This window comes from Myotis nattereri (assembly GCF_964212035.1).
Source record: "Myotis nattereri genome assembly, chromosome: 1".
NCBI classification, from domain to species: Eukaryota; Metazoa; Chordata; class Mammalia; order Chiroptera; family Vespertilionidae; genus Myotis; species Myotis nattereri.
Window position 1 is genome coordinate 1429921 of NC_138075.1, and position 20664 is coordinate 1450584.

The 20664-nt window shown below is 69.2% G+C and overlaps 1 protein-coding gene across 1 annotated transcript; it reads right to left on the reverse strand.

Moving 5' to 3' along the window:
* Positions 1-1311: 1311 nt before the first annotated feature.
* Positions 1312-18774, reverse strand: PACS2 (phosphofurin acidic cluster sorting protein 2). Its single transcript, XM_081097565.1, has 23 exons — positions 18693-18774; positions 18052-18141; positions 16094-16219; positions 15034-15196; positions 14563-14636; positions 14356-14412; positions 13645-13704; positions 11866-12023; positions 11041-11131; positions 10717-10791; positions 10222-10364; positions 9729-9861; positions 9436-9540; positions 9260-9366; positions 8909-9063; positions 8558-8668; positions 8110-8218; positions 5051-5093; positions 4029-4071; positions 3629-3764; positions 2900-3126; positions 2639-2752; positions 1312-2033 (listed from the first exon to the last, which is right to left on the reverse strand). Exons 1-23 carry the CDS (start codon positions 18696-18698, stop codon positions 1915-1917), a joined length of 2445 nt encoding a protein of 814 aa, XP_080953691.1. The 5' UTR covers positions 18699-18774; the 3' UTR covers positions 1312-1914.
* Between the last annotated feature and the right edge of the window lie 1890 nt (positions 18775-20664).

Genomic DNA, 20664 nt, shown 5'->3' on the forward strand with positions numbered 1-20664 from the left:
CCCCTCGCCCAGCGGCCTCCCCGGGCTTGACCCCGGGCCGAGGGGCCGCTGGAGGGGGCGGTGGGGCTGGAAGGCGGCGGCTTCCCCGGGGCCCGTCGCCCTCGGGCGCCCCATGGGCTGGAAACCGCCGCTCCTCACCCCCTGCCCGCCCCGCGCTCCCGTGGCCGGGCCTCGCTCCCTCCCGGGGCGGGCTGTGCGCACACTGCCCTCGGCGGATCGTGGGGGCCAGGGGTCCGCACCCCCTCCAGGCCCAGCGATGGCGGGCGGGCGGGCTCTGCCGGTCCCGGGCACAGGGCAGAGGTGCCAGGCCCCCCCCTCAGGGTACCGGACACAGCTGTTGGGGGGCAAGGGGCGGGGGAGGATGCTCCGGGGTGGACGGGACAGCCGCTTGGCCACTTCCACCAAAACCAGCCGAGGCCAGAAGCCGAGGGCGGCCACCTGCACCGGCTTCCTCCCCGCCGGGCAGTGACCAGGCCCCGGCACCAGCGGTGGGAGGCGTGGGGGGCGCAGGGCCGCTGGGGTGGAGCCCGGGCAGGTGCTGCCCTGGGCTGTGGGCTGTGGGCCCCGCGGCCGGCAGCCTCACCAGGTTCTGCCCGGTCCGCCTCAGGCCCTGGTCCCTGCACCGTCCGGAGGTGTACTGAGCGGAGGTGCTCTCCGGGGCCGCGGCCCAGCATGCTGCCACCGGCTCCCAGGCCTGGCTCACCCACGGCCATGCCTGTGTCCTGTCTGCTGGTGCCCCCACAGCCCTTGGCGTGAGAAGGGAGGGAGGGCACAGGTGAGGATGGCCATCTCCCACCCCAGGAGGGACCCCTGCTGGTGAGGCCCTGCACTTGGCACTTGCTGAGCACAGCTGCATGGCTCTCGGCCTTAGGAAACTGGGCCCACAGCCTCCTGGGGGGCTGCCAGGGCCGGGAGGATGCTGGCGGTGTGGGAAGGTGTAGGTGGGCTGCCAACTAGGATAGGACCCAAACCCTAACTCTGAGGTGCTCCACGCAGGGGGTCCCCTGGCTGTCCCCACAGCTCCCACAGTGCCCAGCCACCCTGCCCAAGCTTCCCCAGGCCACCCCAGGGCTGCTGTACCCCCACCCCGCCCCCCAGCCAGCAGGTGGGGCTGGGGGGGAGGGAGGAGAAAACCACCAGGCGAGCCCAGCTGGGCAGGGACAGCTCACGGACGGGTGTCTCCGGAGCCACGCGAGGGAGCGAGGGAGCGGGGGGAGCGGGTCATGGAGGCGGGTGTGGCTGGGCAGGGCGGGGGCTGCTGGCGGTGCCCAGCCCTGGCCCCGGGACGTGAGAAGAGCGATGGACTTGTTTGGCAGCCACATTGTAACATGTATTTAAAAGCATTAAAAACAGCTGCTGCTGTGAGACCCCCGCTGCCCGTGGGGCTGGCGTTTGTTGGGACCACGAGTGGGTGGTGCGGGCCCAGGGCTGGCGGGCAGCTGGGCCCGGGCTGGCGGGCTGCCCCTGGGTTCTGCTCCGGATGCCGCCAGCGGGGGCCAGCCCTTGGCCTCTGGCCGCTCAGCTCTGAGTCTGTGGGGCCAGGAAGCAGAGTCCTGGGCGCAGGCTGAGCCGGCTCCGTGGGAAGCGGAGTCCTGGCCGCCAGGAAGGGCAGGTGGAGAAGGCGAGAGCCCTCCTCGCCGGGAGTGTTAGGGGTCCTGAGGCCAAAACACACCTTCCTGGATTCTCCAGCTCAACAGTGCCCGCCTGACCTCCCGCCCGCCAGGGCGTCTGGTTAATAAGCAGAGCAGTTGGGGGCTCCCAGTGGGGGGCACCCCGTTAGTTTCCAGGTTGTAGCACAATCGCACTTAAGACGGTTTCGGCTGTGTTTCCAGGGTCTGTCTCTGTCGTAAACTGAAATGTTAACAGAATAGCAGCTGGGCCTCCCGGGCTCGGCCACGCAGGGCGAGGGCAGGGCTAGAAGGTGGACTTGGAGTGTCCGAAGATGCAGATGGGGAAGTGCTTGACGTGGGAGGACCACTGGGCCGCCAGCTGGAAGAACTTCACGTCGTTCCACTCCACGCCGTCGATGAGGACTGCGGGGACAAGACCGCCTGACCCGCCTGCCATGGGCCAGCAGCACGCCCACCCCTCCAGCCGGGGCCTGACCCCCCCAGAGACCCCCCCAGGCTCTCGGGGGAAGAGGACCTGCTGGCCAGGCCTTTCTGCCGCCTGCCCTCTGAGCCACCCGTGGCCACCTCTCCCTGGCACAGGGGCCGCTGGTCCTCACACCTGCCGCCCAGCAGGGTCTGCAGATGGGTGGGAGGCATCCTCCGGTGGAACCAATCGGGGCAGAAGGCAGCGTTCTCAACCCCCAGGGTCACCAGCACGAGCCGAGCCCACGAACGGGCCCCCCCGAGCACCCTCTGTCCCAGGCCGAGCACCCAGAGCTCCACTCGCGCCTCTTCGGGAGGAGCAGAGGGTCGCGGAGCCACTGCTCAGAACTGGAAAAGCCGTCGCGCACGCAGGGCCTCCAACGAGACCAAAGCCCGGCTCGGGCAACAGGCGTTTCACAGCAAAGCGAGGGCACCGCGGAGGGGGACGTGGGAAGCTGCCCGCCCTGCGGCTGCCTGCCCGCTCCAGACAGAACCGGGCCCTGGGCCAAGGGCCGGGCGGGCCGAGGGCCGGAGGCCGCGCTCACCCCGCAGCATGTTCTGCTGGTGCTTGGCTGTGCAGATGAGCCGGCTGATGCCCTCGATGCACTGGCTTTTGGACTCCACGTCCCTGTCCTTGGTCTTCTTGGGCAGAAACATCACTAGGAGGAGAAGGGGCCGTGCTGACCTGCTGCTCCTCGGGGCCTGGGGGAGCCCGGGCCCCCCGCCCATGGGGACCCCGCCGCCCCGGGCACGTGGAAGGGCCGATGGCGCCCCCCCCCCCCCGCCCCACGGCAGCCGCTGCTCACCCTTCTTGTTCTTCTCCTTGGTGACCACGGTCATGGACATGGTGGGCGTGGCCGTGGCCTCGCCACTGCCGGGCAGCCTGCTGACCTGGAGAGACCGGAAGGTGCACTTGAGCGTGTTTTTGGCGGAAGGCACGTCTTTCTTCTCCGCATCTCTCTTCCTGTCTGTGGGCTGGGCTGCCGTCCAGTAATCCACCTGCAGCCCCATCAGCTCGGCGCCGACGCCCTGGCTGGGGAAGCAGAGGGAGGCTCACCGTCCGGCCGCCGTGGGACAGCGCACCCGTGGCTGCTGCCGGCGGGAGGCGCCTCGTCACAGCTGCAGCCCCATGGAGCCGGGGCGGCCGTGACCTCAGGGCCCATGCGGCGAGAGGCCCCCAGGGCCCGCACAAGTGTTGCCAGTGTGAGTTCTGCTCACAAGACCCGAGGGGCTGCTGACCTCCCCCTCACCTCCCGTGAGGTGGTCCCCAGAACCCCGCCTGTGGATAGGGCATCCTGTGTTCTCACTCTGCGTGGCCCTGTCCCCGATGAAGCTGTCTGTCTCCTGAGCGAGCCCAGGACCTGCGCCCACCCCTACGACCCGGCATCCTTGTCCACGCCCCCCCCAGACCCTCAGTTCCTGCACCGGGGCAGCCAGCGCTCTCTGATCCGAGCTGCGCGGTGTCAGGCGTGAGGGGAGTGGACAGGAGCCAGGCGGACAGCACGTCCAGGGACGGGTGGGGTGACCGCCTTTACCTGGGGGAGGACAGGCCCCCACTCACTGACGGGGAGGAGGGGGGGGTGGGCGAGGCCTCCTTGGCAGCGGGAGACGTGGACGGCGGGGTAGACGGAAGCACGCTGGAGCCTGTGGGGGCCGCGTCATCCGAGTCTCCTTTGGGGAGGAGTTAGGGGACAGCGCTGAGCCCGGAGCAGCCTGGGGCTGTGCCAGGCCGTGGCAGGGAGGCGGGGCGGCCCTGTGGGATGGGGTGTGCGTGGGAGGTGGGACGGGGCCTGGGAGCTACTAGGCCTCCCTGGCATGTTGGGTGGAGGGGGCCACCCAAGGTGCGCAAAGCCGTACAGGGACCACCAGGGGGACCTCCCTCCCCGAGGCGGCTGTGCCCTCAGGCCTCAGAGAGGCTGGTGGGGGGGGGGGTACCTGACGTGGCCGAGGATGGTTCCACTATTCCCACCTTCACCACCTGGAAATCAACAGGCACGCTGGCAGCAGGGGGGGTGTGGGGCTCCCCAGCCCGGCTCCCAGCCCCTCCTGGCCGTGGGCGGAGCCCAGCGCAGGGCAGCATGGCCCAGCTGTCGGCAGTGGCGCGGTGCCACCAGGGCCCTCGCTCACGGAGGCGTTGGGGAGGCAGCGGCAGCACGCAGCGGGCACCTGCGCTCCCAGGAGGCCCACGGCTGCAGGGCCCTGGCTGGCCACGAGCTGCAGCCAGAGCTCAGGACGATGGCCTCTGTGGGAGCCTCTCGGCCCTGCCTGCCAGCTGGCCCTCAGCCAACCAGCCGGCTGTGAGCGCCAGGCCACGGCGGAGGGCAGGATGGGTGCGAGGGAGCCCCGCCCGCTCAGGCAGAGCCCAGGGCTGCTGGGGCGCCTGGCTCAGGAGGCGCTGCTTCAGAGCCCCCGGGCGGCCAAGGCCCGAGCGGACGTGCGGCGGCTGCTTAAAGCGACCACGGTGCCGCGTCCTGTGGAGGGGCTGGCGGCTGCACTGACCGCGGGCAGGCCCGTTCCCGCAGCAGGTCCCGGACGGTGCCCTGGACTGAGGCCCCGAGGGAGGCCCGTCGCCGGGCTGCCTCCGGCTCTCAGGGCGATGCTCCAGGGAGGCCACGCCGTGGACAACGGGCTGTGAAACTCAGGGCAGCAGAGGGAGAGCAGCTGGCTGGCCCGGCGCCACCCTTCCTCCCGGCGCGGGGAGGGGGAGGACTGCCGGCTCACAGGCCACAGGCCGAGCCCGATGCGCCTGCACCAGAACGTGTGAGCCTGCCAGTCACCTAGACGTGAGGTCACGAGCTTTAAGACAGGAGGGATTCAAAGGCTCATACTGGCGAAGGTTCTGGAAAAATCCACTTAACGCAAAACCAGACCGACACAATCTGCCACTGCCACGCAGTGCCCCAGCCAGAGCCAGGACGCGAGAACCCTGGGCAGGGCCCCCCCACAGCACAACTCACCCCCACGAAGGGAATGAACTTCTGCGAGGACTCCTCGTCGGGGCTGCGGGAGGAAAGGCACGACTCAGGGGAGGCGGCGCCCGCCCGCCCGCCCGCCAGGCCCAGGGGGCGCGCCCGCAGAAGGGAGCACAGCTGGGGGGCCGTGTTCCACCAGGCAAACTACGGTCGGATCCGGCCCGTTTGAAATGAATAAAACTAAAAAAAAAAAAAAAAAAGACCGTCCCCTTTTATGTAATGATGTTTACTTTGAATTTATATTAGTTCACACAAACACTCCATCCATGCTTTTGTTCCGGCCTCCGGTCCAGCTTAAGAACCCATTGTGGCCCTCGAGTCAAAAAGTTTGCCCACCCCTGGCTTAGCCTCACCGGAGGCTGTTTTGATTTTTAGAGAGACGAGAAAAACATTGACGCGAGAGACACATCGACTGGCGGCCGCCCACAGGCCGCTGACCAGGGCCGGGGACCTGCAACGGAGGTACATGCCCTTGACTGGAATCAAACCCGGGACCCTCAGTCGGCAGACCAACACCCTACCCACTGAGCCACACCGGCCAGGGCCAGCCCCAAGGGAACATCTGGGCCTCCGTGGCAATTGGGGCAGGTTCTCCCCGGGATGGGCGGGGAAAGGTGGTGCCAACCAGAGGGGCGGCGGGGGCGGGGCTGTGCCCAGGCCTGGCCTGGCAAGGGTCACACACCTCGTGCCAACACAGGGACGCTCAAGGGCGGCCCACAGCCAGACCGAGCTCTCGGCCGAGCTGCTGCGTGAGCCGCGGGCAGCGGGGCTCTGTGTAGGCCAGGCTCTGCACAGGCTCCGGGAGCTGCGTTTCCCACCCCCTCCCCGTCCCCCAGGCCCGGAGGCCGTTGGGGAGCCCTCGGCAGCAGCTGCCTGGCCACCGGCCGGGGCTGGGCCGAGGGCTCTCAGGGGTCAGGCTTGAGGCCCAGAAGTGGGGGAGGCGGGTCTCCTCCCTGGCCTTCGGGAGGTCACACCGAAGTCGGCCCGGGCCTGGCTCCAGGGCCTCGGGAACGGCGGTGCCTCCTGCCTCCTCCTGCGGGGGCCGTCCCCCTGGCTGAGGTCCAGCTCTGGCCACTGTCCCAGCTGATCCTCTGCCTCCTTTCCCCAAACCCGGGAGCCTCAGGGCAGGTACAGGGTTGGCCGTCGTGCCCACGTGGCCTGTGGGTGTCACCAGGTGTAGGGCCGCCTGCCCGCGCTGAGGACCAGGGCCTCCCCCCCAGCCACCAGGCCACCCCTGCACAACACCCAGAACACGCTGGGTTAAGGAGGCTACAGTTGGTCTGTCCCGTCGGAAAGGACCAACTCGGCCGTCACTGCTCTGAAGGGGACACGGGAAAGAAAAGGCCCCGCTTCTCCACTTCGGACAGCAAAGCCCAAGCCCTGGGCCCAGCGGCTTCTGCATCCAAGGTGGGCGGACGGGTGGCCTCGGGCTCCGGCCAGTGCCCAGCGGGCTCCAGCCACAGGCCACCCACCTCGGCAAGCCAGTCCCCCAACCCTCCTCTCGAGCGGCCCTCAGGGAGGCAGACGGCTGGGGACCCACAACACGGATGCTGCCGGACCGACTCTCAAAGCCAAGCCACGTCTCTGGCCATGCAGACATCAGCCCCCGACAGCCGGCGGGACAGGGGTGACACGGGCTGCCACGGAGACCCTCAACCTGTCCTTGGGGCGGCCACCGCTGCTCAGCGAGGCCGTAGGTCAGGATGGGCACTGCACCCTGTGCCTGAGCTGCTGGGTGCACACAGCAGGCATCGCCTCAGGGCTTTCCTGGCAGATGCTCTCCCGGCTGGGGCTGGAGAGGGGCCAGGAGGGCTGTGCCCACCTGGGTGGGCAGGAGCGTGCGCTCTGTCCCGGCAGAGGCTGACCTGCAGACCTCCAAGACCTGCACGCAGGTGGCCGGCAGGCGGGGCCTTGCTGGGCTCCATCCAGGGCTTTTGGAGCCCCCCACCCCTGGGCACCAGTGTCACCCCTGTAACATGGAGGCAGGGTGGCAGGCACGGGGGAGGGCCAGGGTCCCCCAAAACCCTGGTTTGCTGCTCAGACCAGCCAACTGGGGGAGACGAGAAGCTGGCCCAGGCTGCAGGGTCCTCGCGCCCAGCGAGCAGGAAACAGCCGCCACAGCCCCGGGACGGGGGAGGGGGGTCGGCGGGCACCACGCTGGTCTTTCTCGAGCCCCTAAGGCGTGTTTAGCAGGACGGGCCTGGGGGCTGAGATCCTCCTCCTGGGGCGCCTAGACCGACAACCCTGCGGCCCTGCGGGGGCTCTCCCAGGAGGGCGCCTGCCGGCCAGGGGAGGGCACCAAGGGAGCGGCGGCAGGAGGAGGTGAGCCTGGGCAGGGCCTTCGGGACGCACCCACTTGCTGACATGCTAAACAGCCCTGAAGACCAGCCTGGGGCGGGGCAGACCCAGAGACAGCGGTACCTGAGGGTAAAGTCAAAACCGAAGTTCTTTTTCCTTTTCAGAAAGCCGCCAGGAGAGAAGACACGGACACGTTATCACGCACACAGCCCGGGCCAGCCAGGTCCCGCAAAACACGGCAGGCTGCCCGCCCCCTCGCAGCGCAGAGGGCTTTGCTGTGGTCGGCTGCACAGCTGGCGCTGCTCACCTCCCAGCGAGCGGGGAGCCCCGGACCCAGGCTCCCCGAGGACCCGGCCCGAGGCTGGGCCCAGCAGGGGCCGCTCAGGCCCCTAACCCCCAGGCTGGCTGTGCACTCGGCTCCCCGCACCCAGGCCCGGCTCCCGCCGCTGACCGCCTGCCCAGGGAGGGCACGCTGCTCTCCCGGCCGGGGTGCCGGCTGCTGGCGGAGCAGTGACAGCTGCTCTTGTAGCTTTTCATGAGGAACTGGAGCACACGGCACGGAAGCCCCACCAGCCTGCCGAGCGCCCTGGCCAGGGAGGGTCCTGCTGTGGAGGCCGGGGCGGCCGGACCCGGGCCAGCCCGTGGACCAGGGGGTTTGTCCCCGAGGAGCCGGGACGCGGGGGTCTGCAGTGGGGGGGGGGTGCCCTCGCGCCTGCCCTCACCCCCCGGGCGGGCCCTCCAGGCACCTCTTCTGCTTGTACGTGAGCATGGCCTCGGCGATGGGCAGCTGGTGGGCACAGTTGGCCCCCGCGATGTACTGTGTGATCCTCGACACGATGTCCAGCGTGTCCTGCACTGCACGAGGCCACACGGGGTCGTGAGGGCTGAGGCGTGTGCTGGGCCCATTCACTGCCCGCTTCCCGAGGCCCCTGCCCCCTCGTGGGTCCTTGCTGCCCTCGCCACATCCTGAAGGGCTGACCCCCCGGGTCCCAGGCCCTGCCTCTCCCAGCCCAGCGCACGGTCACCAAGCGCGGAGCTCGCAGGGTCTGGCAGAGCGAGTGTCCTGGCTGGCCCTGCCTGCTCACACCCTCCCGTCCTGGCACCCAGGGGTGGTGGGCTGAGCAAGGGGGGCGCAGTGGGGTCTTGTCTCGGGAGACGCCAGCCCGGCTGGCAGGGGCGTGCACCCCGCCTCACCAGCGCTCTGGGCCTCCAGCCTGTTGAACAGGTCGCGCCAGGCCAGGTCCTGGAAGAAGTTGCTGTAGCGCGAGTCCACGGAGCCCAGGTACCTGGCCACGGGGTGGGAGCCTGCGGGGAAGCATCAGCGTCTGGCCCGGCCCACAGCGCTGCGCACCCTGAGGCGGGCTGTTCCCGGGGCCCGGAGGGGTCCCCCAGGACTCGTCACCCCCGTGACTGACAGGGCCAGGGGTTCCACAAGTGAGCAGGGCTCGGCGGCCGAGTTGGCGGCTTCCAGCCAAGCCCCGCGCTGCGTTTCTGACAACAGAGCCCGAGCCCAGCACCCAGCTCCCGGGCGAGGGCGCCGCTCACCCAGCGGGATGACCAGGAAGCGCATGTAGCCCAGCCAGTCGGGCGTCTTGTGGGACAGCTGCTCCACGAAGAGCCGCAGCACAGCGCTGAGGTAGTGCTGCGCCCCCGCCACCGCGATCTTCACGGGCGTCGGGGGCTGGGAATTGCAGTTGCAGCTGGGGGGGCGGGACAGAGGGACGGACACCTCAGGGCCGTCCTCACGGGGACTGCCGTGCCCCCCAAGCCCCAGGCCCCCCGAGGCCACACGTGGCCCGGCACCCCCACCCGGATCCGCCCGCAGCCCCCGGGACCCCCAGGCCGGGGCGGTGCAGGGACCCCAAGGTGGTGCAGCGGCGGCGATGGGGGACTCACTATCTCTGTATCCGCGAGACGATGGTGCTGAAGGCGGCCTGCACGTCGGCCGCGGAGCAGGTGCACACCACCGGCAGCGTGTGCCGCTGCAGGACGTCCGACAGGAACTGGGGACAAGGGCGACGGTGGGCCTCGGGCCGCCCCCACCCCCTCCCCCCGGGCGGACACCGGCCCACCTGCCCCTGCCAGTCGGAGGTGTTGACGAGGATGATGTTCTCGGGCAGCTGGTCGTCGGAGACGAGGATGTGGTTGAGCTGATCGTACACGGTCTTCCTGGGGATCTGGAGACATGGCCCGTCCACACCGGGCGGAGCGGTGACCCCACAGCGGCCCCCTCACCCCCCGCCGGCAGCACCCAGAAGTGGGCAGCACTCAACTCTGGGCAGAGGCCACCAGGCAAACGGCACACAGGGCCCTCGAGCCCAGGGGTCGGGCTGCGGGGCGGGCAGAGGGGGCGAGAGGCACCCACCTGCAGGTGGCTGCGTGTGTCGGGGCAGCGCTCGCTGTCCAGGCTGTTGGCCCGCTCGCTCTGCGGCCGCGCGGGCTGCCGCTCCTTCAGGGACGTGCTCCGGCCCCGGCGGCCGGCCTGCTTGGCCTCAGACCTGGGACGACAGGCCGGTTGGCCCAGGCGCTCACGGCCCGGCGCTCCTGGAGCCTCACGTGGGCTCAAAGGGTGCGCTTCTCCCACACGCGCCCAGCAGAGCCGACGGCGCCTCGCATGGGCACCGGCCTGGCGGGCGATGGGGCCACCAAGACCTTCCCGCCTGGAGCAGGCAGCCAGCCGCCCTGAGACCCGCGGACCTGGTGCAGCCGGAGCCGGGGGTGTCAGGGCCAGTGTGGGCCTTTGGGCGCTGCCGGAAGTCTGCACTCCCTGAGTCTCATCGCAGCCGCGGCCGCGGGGTGTCCACCCCCAGGGCAGGACCCTCCCCCCCCCCCCCCGACGGTTCCCGGCGGTCTGTCACCTGGTGGAGGGGATGACGAGGGACTCGGTCTTGGTGATGCGCCCGCTGGGCGGCAGCCTCTCGGTGAACACGTCCAGGGCGGAGGTCTCGGGCTCCGGGCTGTCTTGGGGCGGTGCTGGCTGCTCCCCAGGGGTGGGCGTGCTCTGCAGGAGGAAGACGCTGCTGGAAAGGCGTGCGCGCTGGGGTCCCTGGCGTGGGGGTGTGTTCAGGCCTCCTGCAGGCTGGCTGCCCTGGGCGCTGAGCCAAGCCCACCAACCTCCCATCGGTGCTCCTGGCCCTGGCACCACAGGGAAGCCAGCGCCACACCCCCCAATGGCCCCGAGCCCAGGACCCTCCTGAGAACCCCAGGGGCAGCGGAGCCATCACAGTGCTCCAGGCGGGCCCACAGCCAGGCGGGCACACCCTGTCCGCAGAGACGGGCCCGCAGTGGCCCTGGCGGCCTGAGCAGAGGGCTGTGGTCTGTGCTCCAGCAACGGGTGAACTGTGTCTGCTTACGTGGGCCACTGGCTCTGAGACGCTGTCGCTGGGCTGCTTGCCCCCCGGGGCCCATGTCTTCTCGGGCACGTCAGCCTGTGAGGAGAGGAAATCAGGTGAGGCCGGGCTCTGAGGTACCCGGGAGACAGGCTGGGATTTCGGGGGTGTGGGCTCAGGGCAGTCCCCTGGCCGGGCGAGGAGCTGGGCCACACGAGAGCCAGCACCTGAGCGCTGGGTTCCGGCTTCGGTGTGTAAGTGACCCAGCAGCGTCAACGGGGTCGGCCGGCCCCCCGCCGCTGGCCGGTGGGGAGCGCGGCCGCCGCCCAGCCCTTGCCCAGCACTTACCGGACTGGGAGGCTCCTTCTGGCTTCGGGCGCTGTGGACGCTCCCGACCTCCGTCTGGGAGCTGGAGTGCGACAGGCCTTCGAAGTAGGGCCTAGTGAGGGCGGGGTTACTGTCCAGGACCCTCCGCACCTGAGGGCACAGCACCGCCCCTGCAGGGACCCCCGGGCAGAGCAGCTCCCCAGAGGCCCCGTCCAGAACCACCTCACGAGGGAGGACACGGCGGCCGGCGGCCCGAGCCCTGCTCCGCTGAGATGGACGGTGTCCCTGAAAACTGCGCCCAGGCTGACGCTCACCCCACCACCCCGCCGGCTCGCAGGGACAGGACAGCACAGAGGGCGCCGTCGGAGACGCAGCCACAGGCCGGTCCGCAGGCAGAGGCGTGTGGAGGTGGAGGGCCTCACAGGTTCTTGGGCACAGAGGGCAGTGCGCACTGGAATGATGGGCGGGACTTCTAGCGCCTGGCGACTAAGCCACGTGGGGACGTGGACCAGCGAGGGCGGGATCACTCGCTGCACGGCAGGCAGGGAGGGGCCTGGGACGGCCACACCTCACCCCGGAGTGTGCCCTCTCCTCCGGCTGCCCTCCTGTGAGGGCGCCTTGCCTGGCCGCCAGCACCCTGGGAGCACCCACAGCCAGCCTCACTGTCCCCACCGCCTCCTGCAGGCAACACCCCCCGGAATCCAGCTTTCCAAGTGTGACCTAACCCGGCTGTTCCCCGGGACCTGTGGGCTCCACGCGTGCTGTCCCCCTCTACGCTGGCCCACGCCTGAGCCCCCCCTTCCTCCCCACCCCCTCCCCCCCGCCTCGTCCGGTCCCCCCGCGCACCGGAGCTTGGGCTTAGGGGTGCTAAGGACGCTGTCATCATCCTCTAGGTCGGGGCCACTGTCGCTGGGGTTCTCCATGTCCAAGGTGTCATACAGTAGGTCCAGGTCCTCCTCCACCTCGGGGACGCGCTCTGCGGGGTCCTGCTCCGAGTCCAGGACCTGCAGCGAGGACAGAGGTGTGAGGTGGCCCAGGCTTGGGGAGGGTGGTTGCAAGGCAAAGGGCAGAGGGCACGGAGCCGCAGGTGCCCCTCCCTCCAGCCGCTCCACTGCCCAATCGCCCCAGGCACTGGGCGATCAGGGACCCACGGATGGAGGATCCTTTGCAGCGTGGACGGCCGACCAGGGTGCAGGCTGGCGCAGGCGTGTGCTCTGCATAGCCACCACCCCCTGGGGGTGCAGGAGGCTCCCACGAGGCCCGCCTCTCCCGGGCCCTGCATCAGGCCCAGCGGGCGGAGCCCTGCAGCCGTGTCTGCCGCCAGCGGACCCTTCCACGGCCAGCTGCGCCCTGGCACGGAGAACCCATTAGCCCATCCTGGCGATGGCGTGGGGTGTGCCAGCATCTCTACACGCAGCTGCGGGACAGGGGCCGGTCTTCGTGTGCACGTCACCCTCATGGGCAAACCCCAGGCTGGGCGGGCGCCGCACCCCCACGTCCTGTGTCCCCGCCCTCCGCGTGCTGGGCCACCTGCCATCTCCGTGGCTGGGTCTGCGTTCCGAGGCCAGGACGCCAGGCACCTCTCCACAGGTCCTGGGTCCGCGTGCACTTTCTCTGAAGAAAATGCGGGTCAGCCCGTTGCCAAACTGCTCCTCCGGCAGGTGACCTCGTGGCAGCGTCTTTCCGAGTCGCCCTGCTGTGTTCTGAGTGCGCGTCACGGACGTGACTTGCAAAAACGTTCTATTTCACGGGCTGGTTCACGTCTTTCTTTTTGATTTGAGAGAGAGAAGCATCGACCTGCCGTCCACTTGTGCGTCCCGCGTACTCACTGGTGTCTCTCGTACGTGCCCTGCGTGGGGTCAAACCCACAGCCCTGGTGCCTCCGGACGATGCTCTGACGCTGAGCCACCGGCCGGTGCGGTGTTTCTCGGGTCTCACCCCGAGAGGCCGCGCCCGACGTGCTCTCAGCAGGAGTTTCATCGTTTCAGCCCCTACACTCAGGTCCTCCATCCACCTTGCGTTGGCTTTAGTGCAGGTGTGGGGGGGCCAGCGTGGGGGGTGCAGGCGTGGGGGCACATGGATGTCCAGCTGCCTGCTCCTTGAGCTGTGAGAGCCGTTTCCCCAAATGGCCCTAGGGAATCAGCACCCCGAACGGGACCTGCTCCTGAACTCCAACCTGTGCTCCCCTGACGGCCCCGCAGCCTGGCCCCCGACCCCCAGCCCTGAGGATGGTCATGAGGTCAGAGGGCACGAGTCCTCTGACTGCTTCCTCCACGGCTGCGTCTGCTCTGGGCCCCTGCATCTCCAGGGGAGTCTGAGGACAGCTGGTCGACTCCTGCGAAGAGGCGCCTGGGGTGTGACCGACAGGATGGCCGGCGGGCTGTGGGGAGACTACGCGGGGCTGGGCCCTGTGACGGCCACACGGACGGGGCTCAGGCACGCACGCCCCGCCCCTAGGTCTGGTCCTTGAGTGAAAATTCAAGAAACAAAGCAGGGGGTCTCCTTGGGCCTCGGCTGCAGCCTGAGGGGTCCCCACCCCACCCGCCCCACAGACAAAGCGCTGAGGTAAGACCAGTGGGGAGCGCGGGCAGGGCGACGGGGCGGAGGGGGAGGGGGCTTGCTCACCTCCTCGGACACCTTGAACCGGCGCAGCAGCGCCACGACTTTCTGCTTGAAGTTCTGTTGCTGCGAGAGGACAGCAGACTCAGACCCGTGGGCCAGACGGCACGCCCCAGCGAGGCTCACACCCGTGCCACCTGTGCCCGTGGACGTGCTCTCCAGAGCTCAGCAGCAGGGGCTTCCGCCACGGGCACCTCAACCCCCCTGCCGCTCCCCCCCAGCACCTCCATGGCTCTCCCAGCGCCCACGCAGGTGTGGCTGCGGCCACTGCCCGTCCTGAAGGGCCCCCGGCTGGCCCCTCGGTGGGCTGGCCGGTGTGTGCGCAGCTCTGGCTGCTCTCAGCCCGCCCTGGTGGGGGGCAGCCCTACACAAGGAGGCCCCCCAGCTCCCCATCCACAGCTGGGGGGCAGCTGCGCCCGGGACTGGGACCAGTGGGACCTTCTGCGACACGCGGAGCCAGGAGGCCGACAGCCCTGCCAGTCCCCTCTGGGCAGCCGGGGGCAGCCTGGGGCCCCCACGTGACGCGCCTGCCGGGGGAGCTGGCTCACAAAGCGCCACGCACACCCCGCCAGGCCACGGCCACGGCCACTCGTGGCCACTCCCACCTTCACACGTCTCTAGGAGACGTCACTTCCCGACCCTCCTGGGGCCCCGCCCCCCTTCCCCAACGTCAGGAAAGCCGTGTCCACCGACCCTGGTCATGGACGCCGCTCTTACTATCGAGCGCCGCTGCTTCTTGGGCTTCCCCACGTCGAAGTCGTCCTCGTCCAGGTCCTGCAGGGACAGGGGCTGAGGCCAGGCGGCCGGTGCAGGGCCCCCCGCCCCACGGGGCCGCCTCCCAGGTGCCCCTGCGCCTCGCCCCCACCCCTGCCGCCCGCACCGCAGCTGGGGGTCCTGCTGGGGCCCCGCCCGCGTGGCCGCTACCTGCCCCTGCGCCGCGTCGTCGCTGGCCTCCTGCTCGGAGGAGAAGCTCTCGTCCTCCTCCTCGGAGTAGTTGTCTGCGAACAGAGCACGGGGGCCGGGGCCTCGGATTCCGCCCGGTGCCCTGGCCCGGAAGGGGGGGCTGCGCTTCTCCACCGCCACGTGCCCCCTCCAACCCTCTGGGGACCCCCGCGGCCCTTCCTGCCCAGCACAGGTCTCAGCCAGCATCTCAGGCTGGACTGGGCCCCCCGCCTGCCCCCGCACCCCCCGGGGACAATGGCCCTAACAGGGATGGTGGTGACAGGCCATGCGAGGACCTGTGCCCAGACCCGGAAGGCACCTCGATCAACCCCACGGCTTCTGCTTACGGACGATGCCACGGCCTCTGCGGGCAGGGCTGGGAGGCCCACAGCCACCCGGGAGGACGGCCAGGTGGCAGGAGGCAGGGAAGGGGCCCCTGGCGGATGCACTCACCCGTGGACTTGGCCTTGGGGCCGGCCTGCATGGCGCTGTCCTCGTGGTCGATGGGCTGGCTGGACAGGGAGAAGATCCAGATCTCGGCCACCTTGGCGGAGGCCTCCTTGACGCTGCTGCACAGGCTCAGCACCTGGCCGCCCTCGGGCGGGCGCTGCATCACCTGGGGCGGCACCGTGCCAGCAGGAAGAGGGGCGTGCGTGGGCAAGAGGATGAGAGAAGACACGGGGCTGGGGGAGGGGCCAGGAGGGAGGACACCGGGCCGGGGGAGGGGCCAGGAGGGAGGACACGGGGCCGGGGGAGGGGCCAGGAGGGAGGACACGGGGCTGGGGGAGGGGCCAGGAGGGAGGACATGGGGCTGGGGGAGGGGCCAGGAGGGAGGACACGGGGCTGGGGGAGGGGCCAGGAGGGAGGACACGGGGCTGGGGGAGGGGCCAGGAGGGAGGGAGGACACGGGGCTGGGGGAGGGGCCAGGAGGGAGGGAGGACACGGGGCTGGGGGAGGGGCCAGGAGGGAGCATGCTGGGCCCAGCTGGGTGGCCGGCACCAGGCTCAGCCACCAGGGCCTGAAGGCTCAGGGAGGAGGGTCCCCAGCTCAGCTGCCCAGAAGCACACGGTGTGGACAGCAGCTCCCACACGAGCACCAACTCACAGGCTGTGCCTGCAGGTACGTGAGGGCCATGGAGACCAGCCACTGCGGTGGCCCTGCCGGTGCGGCACACCCACGGCACCCGAACAGGCCCCGGGGCCCCCCGGACCCCCCCCCGCCCCCGGGCCCAGGCCGCAGCTCCCACAGGTCCCCCAGCACAGGTGGCGGCAGGGAGTGGCTCCAGCGGGACGTATCCCGTTTCCTCACCAGGGAACCCCTCCAACTCTCCGTCCCCCAGCCACCCTGACACCACGCCGCCCGCGAGGGCCGCCCGTGCTGCAGTGCCCTCGGGACAAGGGCCCAGGGGGGACCGGGGCGGCCCTGGCAGGGACACTTCCTGGAGGCACAGGCCACACCCACTCCAGGCGGGAGCTGCCCAGCCGGGGCGCAGAGCCCAGAGAGGGCGCCTCACCTCGGCCATGTGGATGGCGCCCGCGGCCAGCGTCTTGTAGCCCAGGATGGTCCGGTTCTTGTAGCGCTTCCTCCGCTGCAGCATGATCTGCAGCTTGTTGCCTTCCCTCTTCAGGAAGTGGGGGTACTGTGGGGAGGGGCCACGCTGCGGTCCACACCCCCCACCTGCCAGGGCTCATGGCCCCCAGGTCATGGGGTAGCGCGGAGGTCACTGCCGCTCACCCCGACACTAGGAACAGCTACTAGCGGGCAGATGTGCGGCTGCTGAGGGCACGGGGGGCCACCGCCACCAGCACCTTCTCCTCCAGGGCAGGCGGCCGGGCATCCCGTGCCCCCACGTGCTGCAGCGGGTGGGGGTTCAGGACCCCAGAGCACATGTGTCAGAGGAAAATGCTCACAGGCCTTCTTAAAGCTCACAAATGAAAACCAATCTCAAAAGTTGGGGGGATGGGCCTGACGGGGGGGGGGGGGGGGATGGGGGGGCGGGGCGCTCAGGCATTTGGAATGTCTCATTGCAAAGACAGGTCTCGGGTTCGATTCTGGTCAGGACACATCCCAGGCTGCAGGTCCCACCCCATCAGGCCCGTGCGGGAGGCAACAATCATCGTCTCGCTCTCACATCAATGCTTCCCGCGCTCTCTCCCTCTCCCTTCCTCTCTTGAAAATTCAATTTAAAAAAGCACGTCCTTGGGTAACGATAAAAACAGTGGGTGGCTGGGTGGGGTCAGCCTGCGGACTGAGGGTCCCAGATTCAGTTCCGCACGTGCCCAGGCTGCGGGCTCGATCTCCAGTACAGGGCGTGCAGGAGGCAGCCGGTCAATGATTCTCTCTCATCGTGGATGTTCCTCTCTCTCCCTCTCCCTTCCTCTCTGAGATCAATACAAATGTATTTTAAAACCCACAGCGGGCAGGGGACTGTCCTGCACTGACTCCGTGTGCTCACACCGTGCACGTCTTATTTGTTGTTAATCTTCACCCAAAGATGCGTTTCACTGCTTTAAAAAAATATGTTTTTCTTGATTTCAGAGAAGGAGAGAGATAGAGAAACATCGATGATGAGAATCACTGATCGGCTGCCTCCTGCACGCCCCTTTCTGAGGACCGAGCCCGCAACCCGCGCATGTGCCCTTGCCGGAATCGAACCCGGGACCCTTCAGTCCGCAGGCCAGCGCTCTACCCACTGAGCCACACCAGCTATGGCTCTACTGCTTTTTAGAGAGAGTGGAAAGGAGGGAGGGGAAGAGAGAGAGAAACATTGACTAAGAGACACATCGACTGGTTGCCTCCTGCAGGAGCCCCGACCGGGGGCGGGGAGAGAACCCACAGCCCAGGTACAAGCCCTAGACCAGGAATCGAACCTGTAACCCTTTGGTGTGTGGGCTGGCGCTTTACCCAATGAGCAACACTGGCCAGGGCTGTGCATGTATTTTTTAAAAAAGGATGAAGTGTACACTTCGTAAATTATACTCCAACAAACCTGCCCCTCCCCCAGAGAACACCAACACAGAACCCAGATGTGCTGTGGGCGTCAGAGCGGGGTCCGCGGCCGCCCGGCAGAGCCAGGCCAGGGTGGGAGGTGGCTCTCGGGGTCTCCCTGTCTCCCTCACGCAGTGAGAGGAGCTGCAGTGGGTGTGAGATGGACCGGCGGGAAGGGGGCTCAATGGGACGGCCGCTGGAGCCCGAGCTGGGTCCCACACGGCCAGAGGCACGCAGGCGGGACCCTGCCCTGCGGGACAGGTCGGGCCGGTCAGGACTCCACAGAGTCAGGGGCGTCTGTTTCCTCTGGGGTGTCCAGGGTGAGCCGAGCCACACGCACGGCCCACGGCAAAGGGTCTGCACTCGCACCCTGAGCTCCCAGGTGCTCCTCCCCGTCTGCTCCAAACAGGAGAACGACCGTCCAGCGCCCCCCCAGGAGGACGGCCTGCAGCCTCCCCACACTCCAGGCACCTGGAGGCTCACCTGCAGCGAGAAGGTCAGTGCCAGGTCCGTCTCCACTTGTCCACTGGGGGGCAGCACAATCTCGTGGGACCGCAGGACGCGCTTGGAGCCCTGGGCGGAAGACAGCGTGTGGTTCAGCGTCTCAGGGAGGGGACCCTCTGAGCCCGGGCTGGGGAGCGGGTCCCAGCTCCCAAGGGCCGTGCGGGAACATTGGTCTTCGGCCCTCGCGTCCCCTGGGCATCTGCCTCAGGACCGAGAAGTCAGGAGGGGCACCCACAGCCACGAAGGGGCCCTCCTGACACCTGTCACCTATCCCCCTGCCGGGATGCTGAGGGCCGCATGAGCACGAGGGCCCCAGAGTGAGAGGGGAGAGCCGCTGGGCCGGGCCCTGGGGGGAGCAGGGGTGGCAGGCACAGGGTGCGAGCACAGGGAGAGTCAGCCGCCCTGGGGGAGGCCCATCTGCTCTCTCAGGGGACAGGATGCGCCCCAGGAGGGTCCCAGCTGAAGCATCAGGACTGCCTTCTGGGCAACCGCCCGGCCGAGGCTCCCTGCTGCCGGCACACACTCGCGCCTGCTGCCCCCGGAGCCGCCCGCTCCAGCCCGGGTGGGGGGTGTTCTGCAGCCCAGGACGAGGGGGGGGGGGCGGGGTAGGGAGGACTCGCCTGCATCTTCACAGCAATCACCACCGAGATAAGCTCCTTCTCCAGCTCCTTGAAGACCACCAGCTTCTTCAAGGTCAGGCTGCACAACCTGCAAGGGCACAGGCAGGCTCAGCAGTGCCCGCGCCCCACCCCCCCCCCGCCTGAGCGGTGCCCGCCCCCTCCCCCCGCCTGGGTGGTGCCCGCGCCCTCCCATGCACCTCAAGCCCAGAAAGGCCCCAGCCACAGCTGGACCACCACCCTCCGCCCTTGGCCTCCAGCTCCACAGTCACCACGGCAGACGGGCCACCAAGTCTCCCAGGAGCCCCAGCCCAGGACCCCCTTTGGGTCCCCGCAAGTGGTGAGCACCCCAGGCAGTCAGCCAGGCGCCCTCTCCGAGGGTCCCAGAGGTGACTGGGTGAGGGTCTGTGGGCAGGCAGGAGACCGGGCTGCCAGTGCCCCCGCTTGAGGGCGCCAGCCTCCCACCCCGAGGCCCCGCCCATCTGTCAGGGCCCCGCCCACCCGCCCACTGGCTGGGAGCCTTCCTTGACCCACCAGCTTCACCTGCACCCTCTGTTCTGGGCAACACCCAGTCAGAAGGATGGTGCCCACCCTGAGGGCGGGCCTGGGGGACAGGCCTGCACGCCCACCCGCCTCGCGGCAGGGTCTGCACTGACCGGCGGGTGCTGTCCCAGGAGGCCCACCTCCCAGGAAGCCCCCGCACCGGCTGGGTCCCCAGCGCACCGACCAGGACAGGGGAGGGAGGGTGTGTGCGGCCCACGTCCACGTGAGGGGCCAGGCCGCAGGCCTCTCGCGCTCACAGCAGCCCTGGCGCGCTCTCCCACCCGGTCGTCAGCCTGACCGAGTCCCAGCGCCCGTGTCCCAGTCGGGACACCCAGGCCTCCCGCCCGCAGAGCCTCACTCGGTCCCCACGGTGGCACCTGAACCCCAGGAGCGGGCGGAGGCCTGACAAGCCGGGCCACGGGCACAGCGCCTGCTGGCACCAGAGTGGCGCGAGGCTGTGGGGCTACGAGGGGAAAGGACGGGGGGAGGGACGGAAGGGGTTAGTGCCACCAGGACAGGCCCCGCCTGGGCCACAAAACCACGTGAGCACGTCTAAGGCACTGGGTCAGCCGGAGGGAACGGTCCCCCTGGCACGGCGGCCGGGAAGCTCCCGGGACCCTCGCGACCCACAGGCCACAGTGACAGGCAGCAGGTGCCGGGGCCCGTCCGGGAGCTCGTGGGCACCGCCAGGCAGAGCCGCGGGCGCCACGCCTGAGCCCCGGGAGAAAGGCCTCAACCCGCCCCGAGGACACGAGGAAAGCGCCCGTCAGACCCACGGGGAAGGCGGAGACCAGGAGCGGGAACCAACCCAAAAGCCGGTTCCTGGGGAAGATTCCGCCGACGAAGGAAGAAGAAAAGCTGGGTGTGCTGGGCACAGGGGAGGGCTGCCCGCACGGCGCGGACACGGTGGGTGAGCACAGCCTGAGACGCCGTGCACGAGCTCGGAGAACCTGGCCGCAGGCGCCCACGCCCCCCGGGACGAAGACACCGTCTGAACAGCCGCGCCCACTAAGGTGAGATGACAGCTAGAAACCGTCCGCAGGAGAGACCCAGGCAAACTGACCCAGAGGCTAAGGAAGAAACGGCACCAGCTCTACGTCAGATCTTCCAGAAAACAAGACCCAGGGAGCCGGAGCCCCTGGCGGAGGGAGCAGCGGGCCGCTCAGCACCGCACACAGCGGGCACGGCCCCACACGGACCCTCCCAGCAGCGGCCTGGCGAGGCCCCGGGGCCACACGCGTGTCCAGGGACACCGGGCTGGCTCCCCGTCAGAAATCAATCATCGCCAGTCGCCAGGCCGGGTCAGGAAGACCTAACCCTCCTCGACGGAGCCAGAAACACCTGACCAAGGCCACATCCCCGTGCGATGGACGGAGCCCGCGGAGCTGACAGCGCGCGCAGGGCCCAGGGGGAGGGAGGGCGGCGCTTCTTG

Coding starts and splice junctions, on each gene's coding strand:
- PACS2 (XM_081097565.1), bottom strand. Junction 9,367..9,435: donor CCTCCGACTGGCAGGGGCAG/GTGGGCCGGTGT, acceptor CCTTGTCCCCAG/TTCCTGTCGGACGTCCTGCA. Junction 3,127..3,628: donor GGGGGCCTGTCCTCCCCCAG/GTAAAGGCGGTC, acceptor CTGCTTCCCCAG/CCAGGGCGTCGGCGCCGAGC.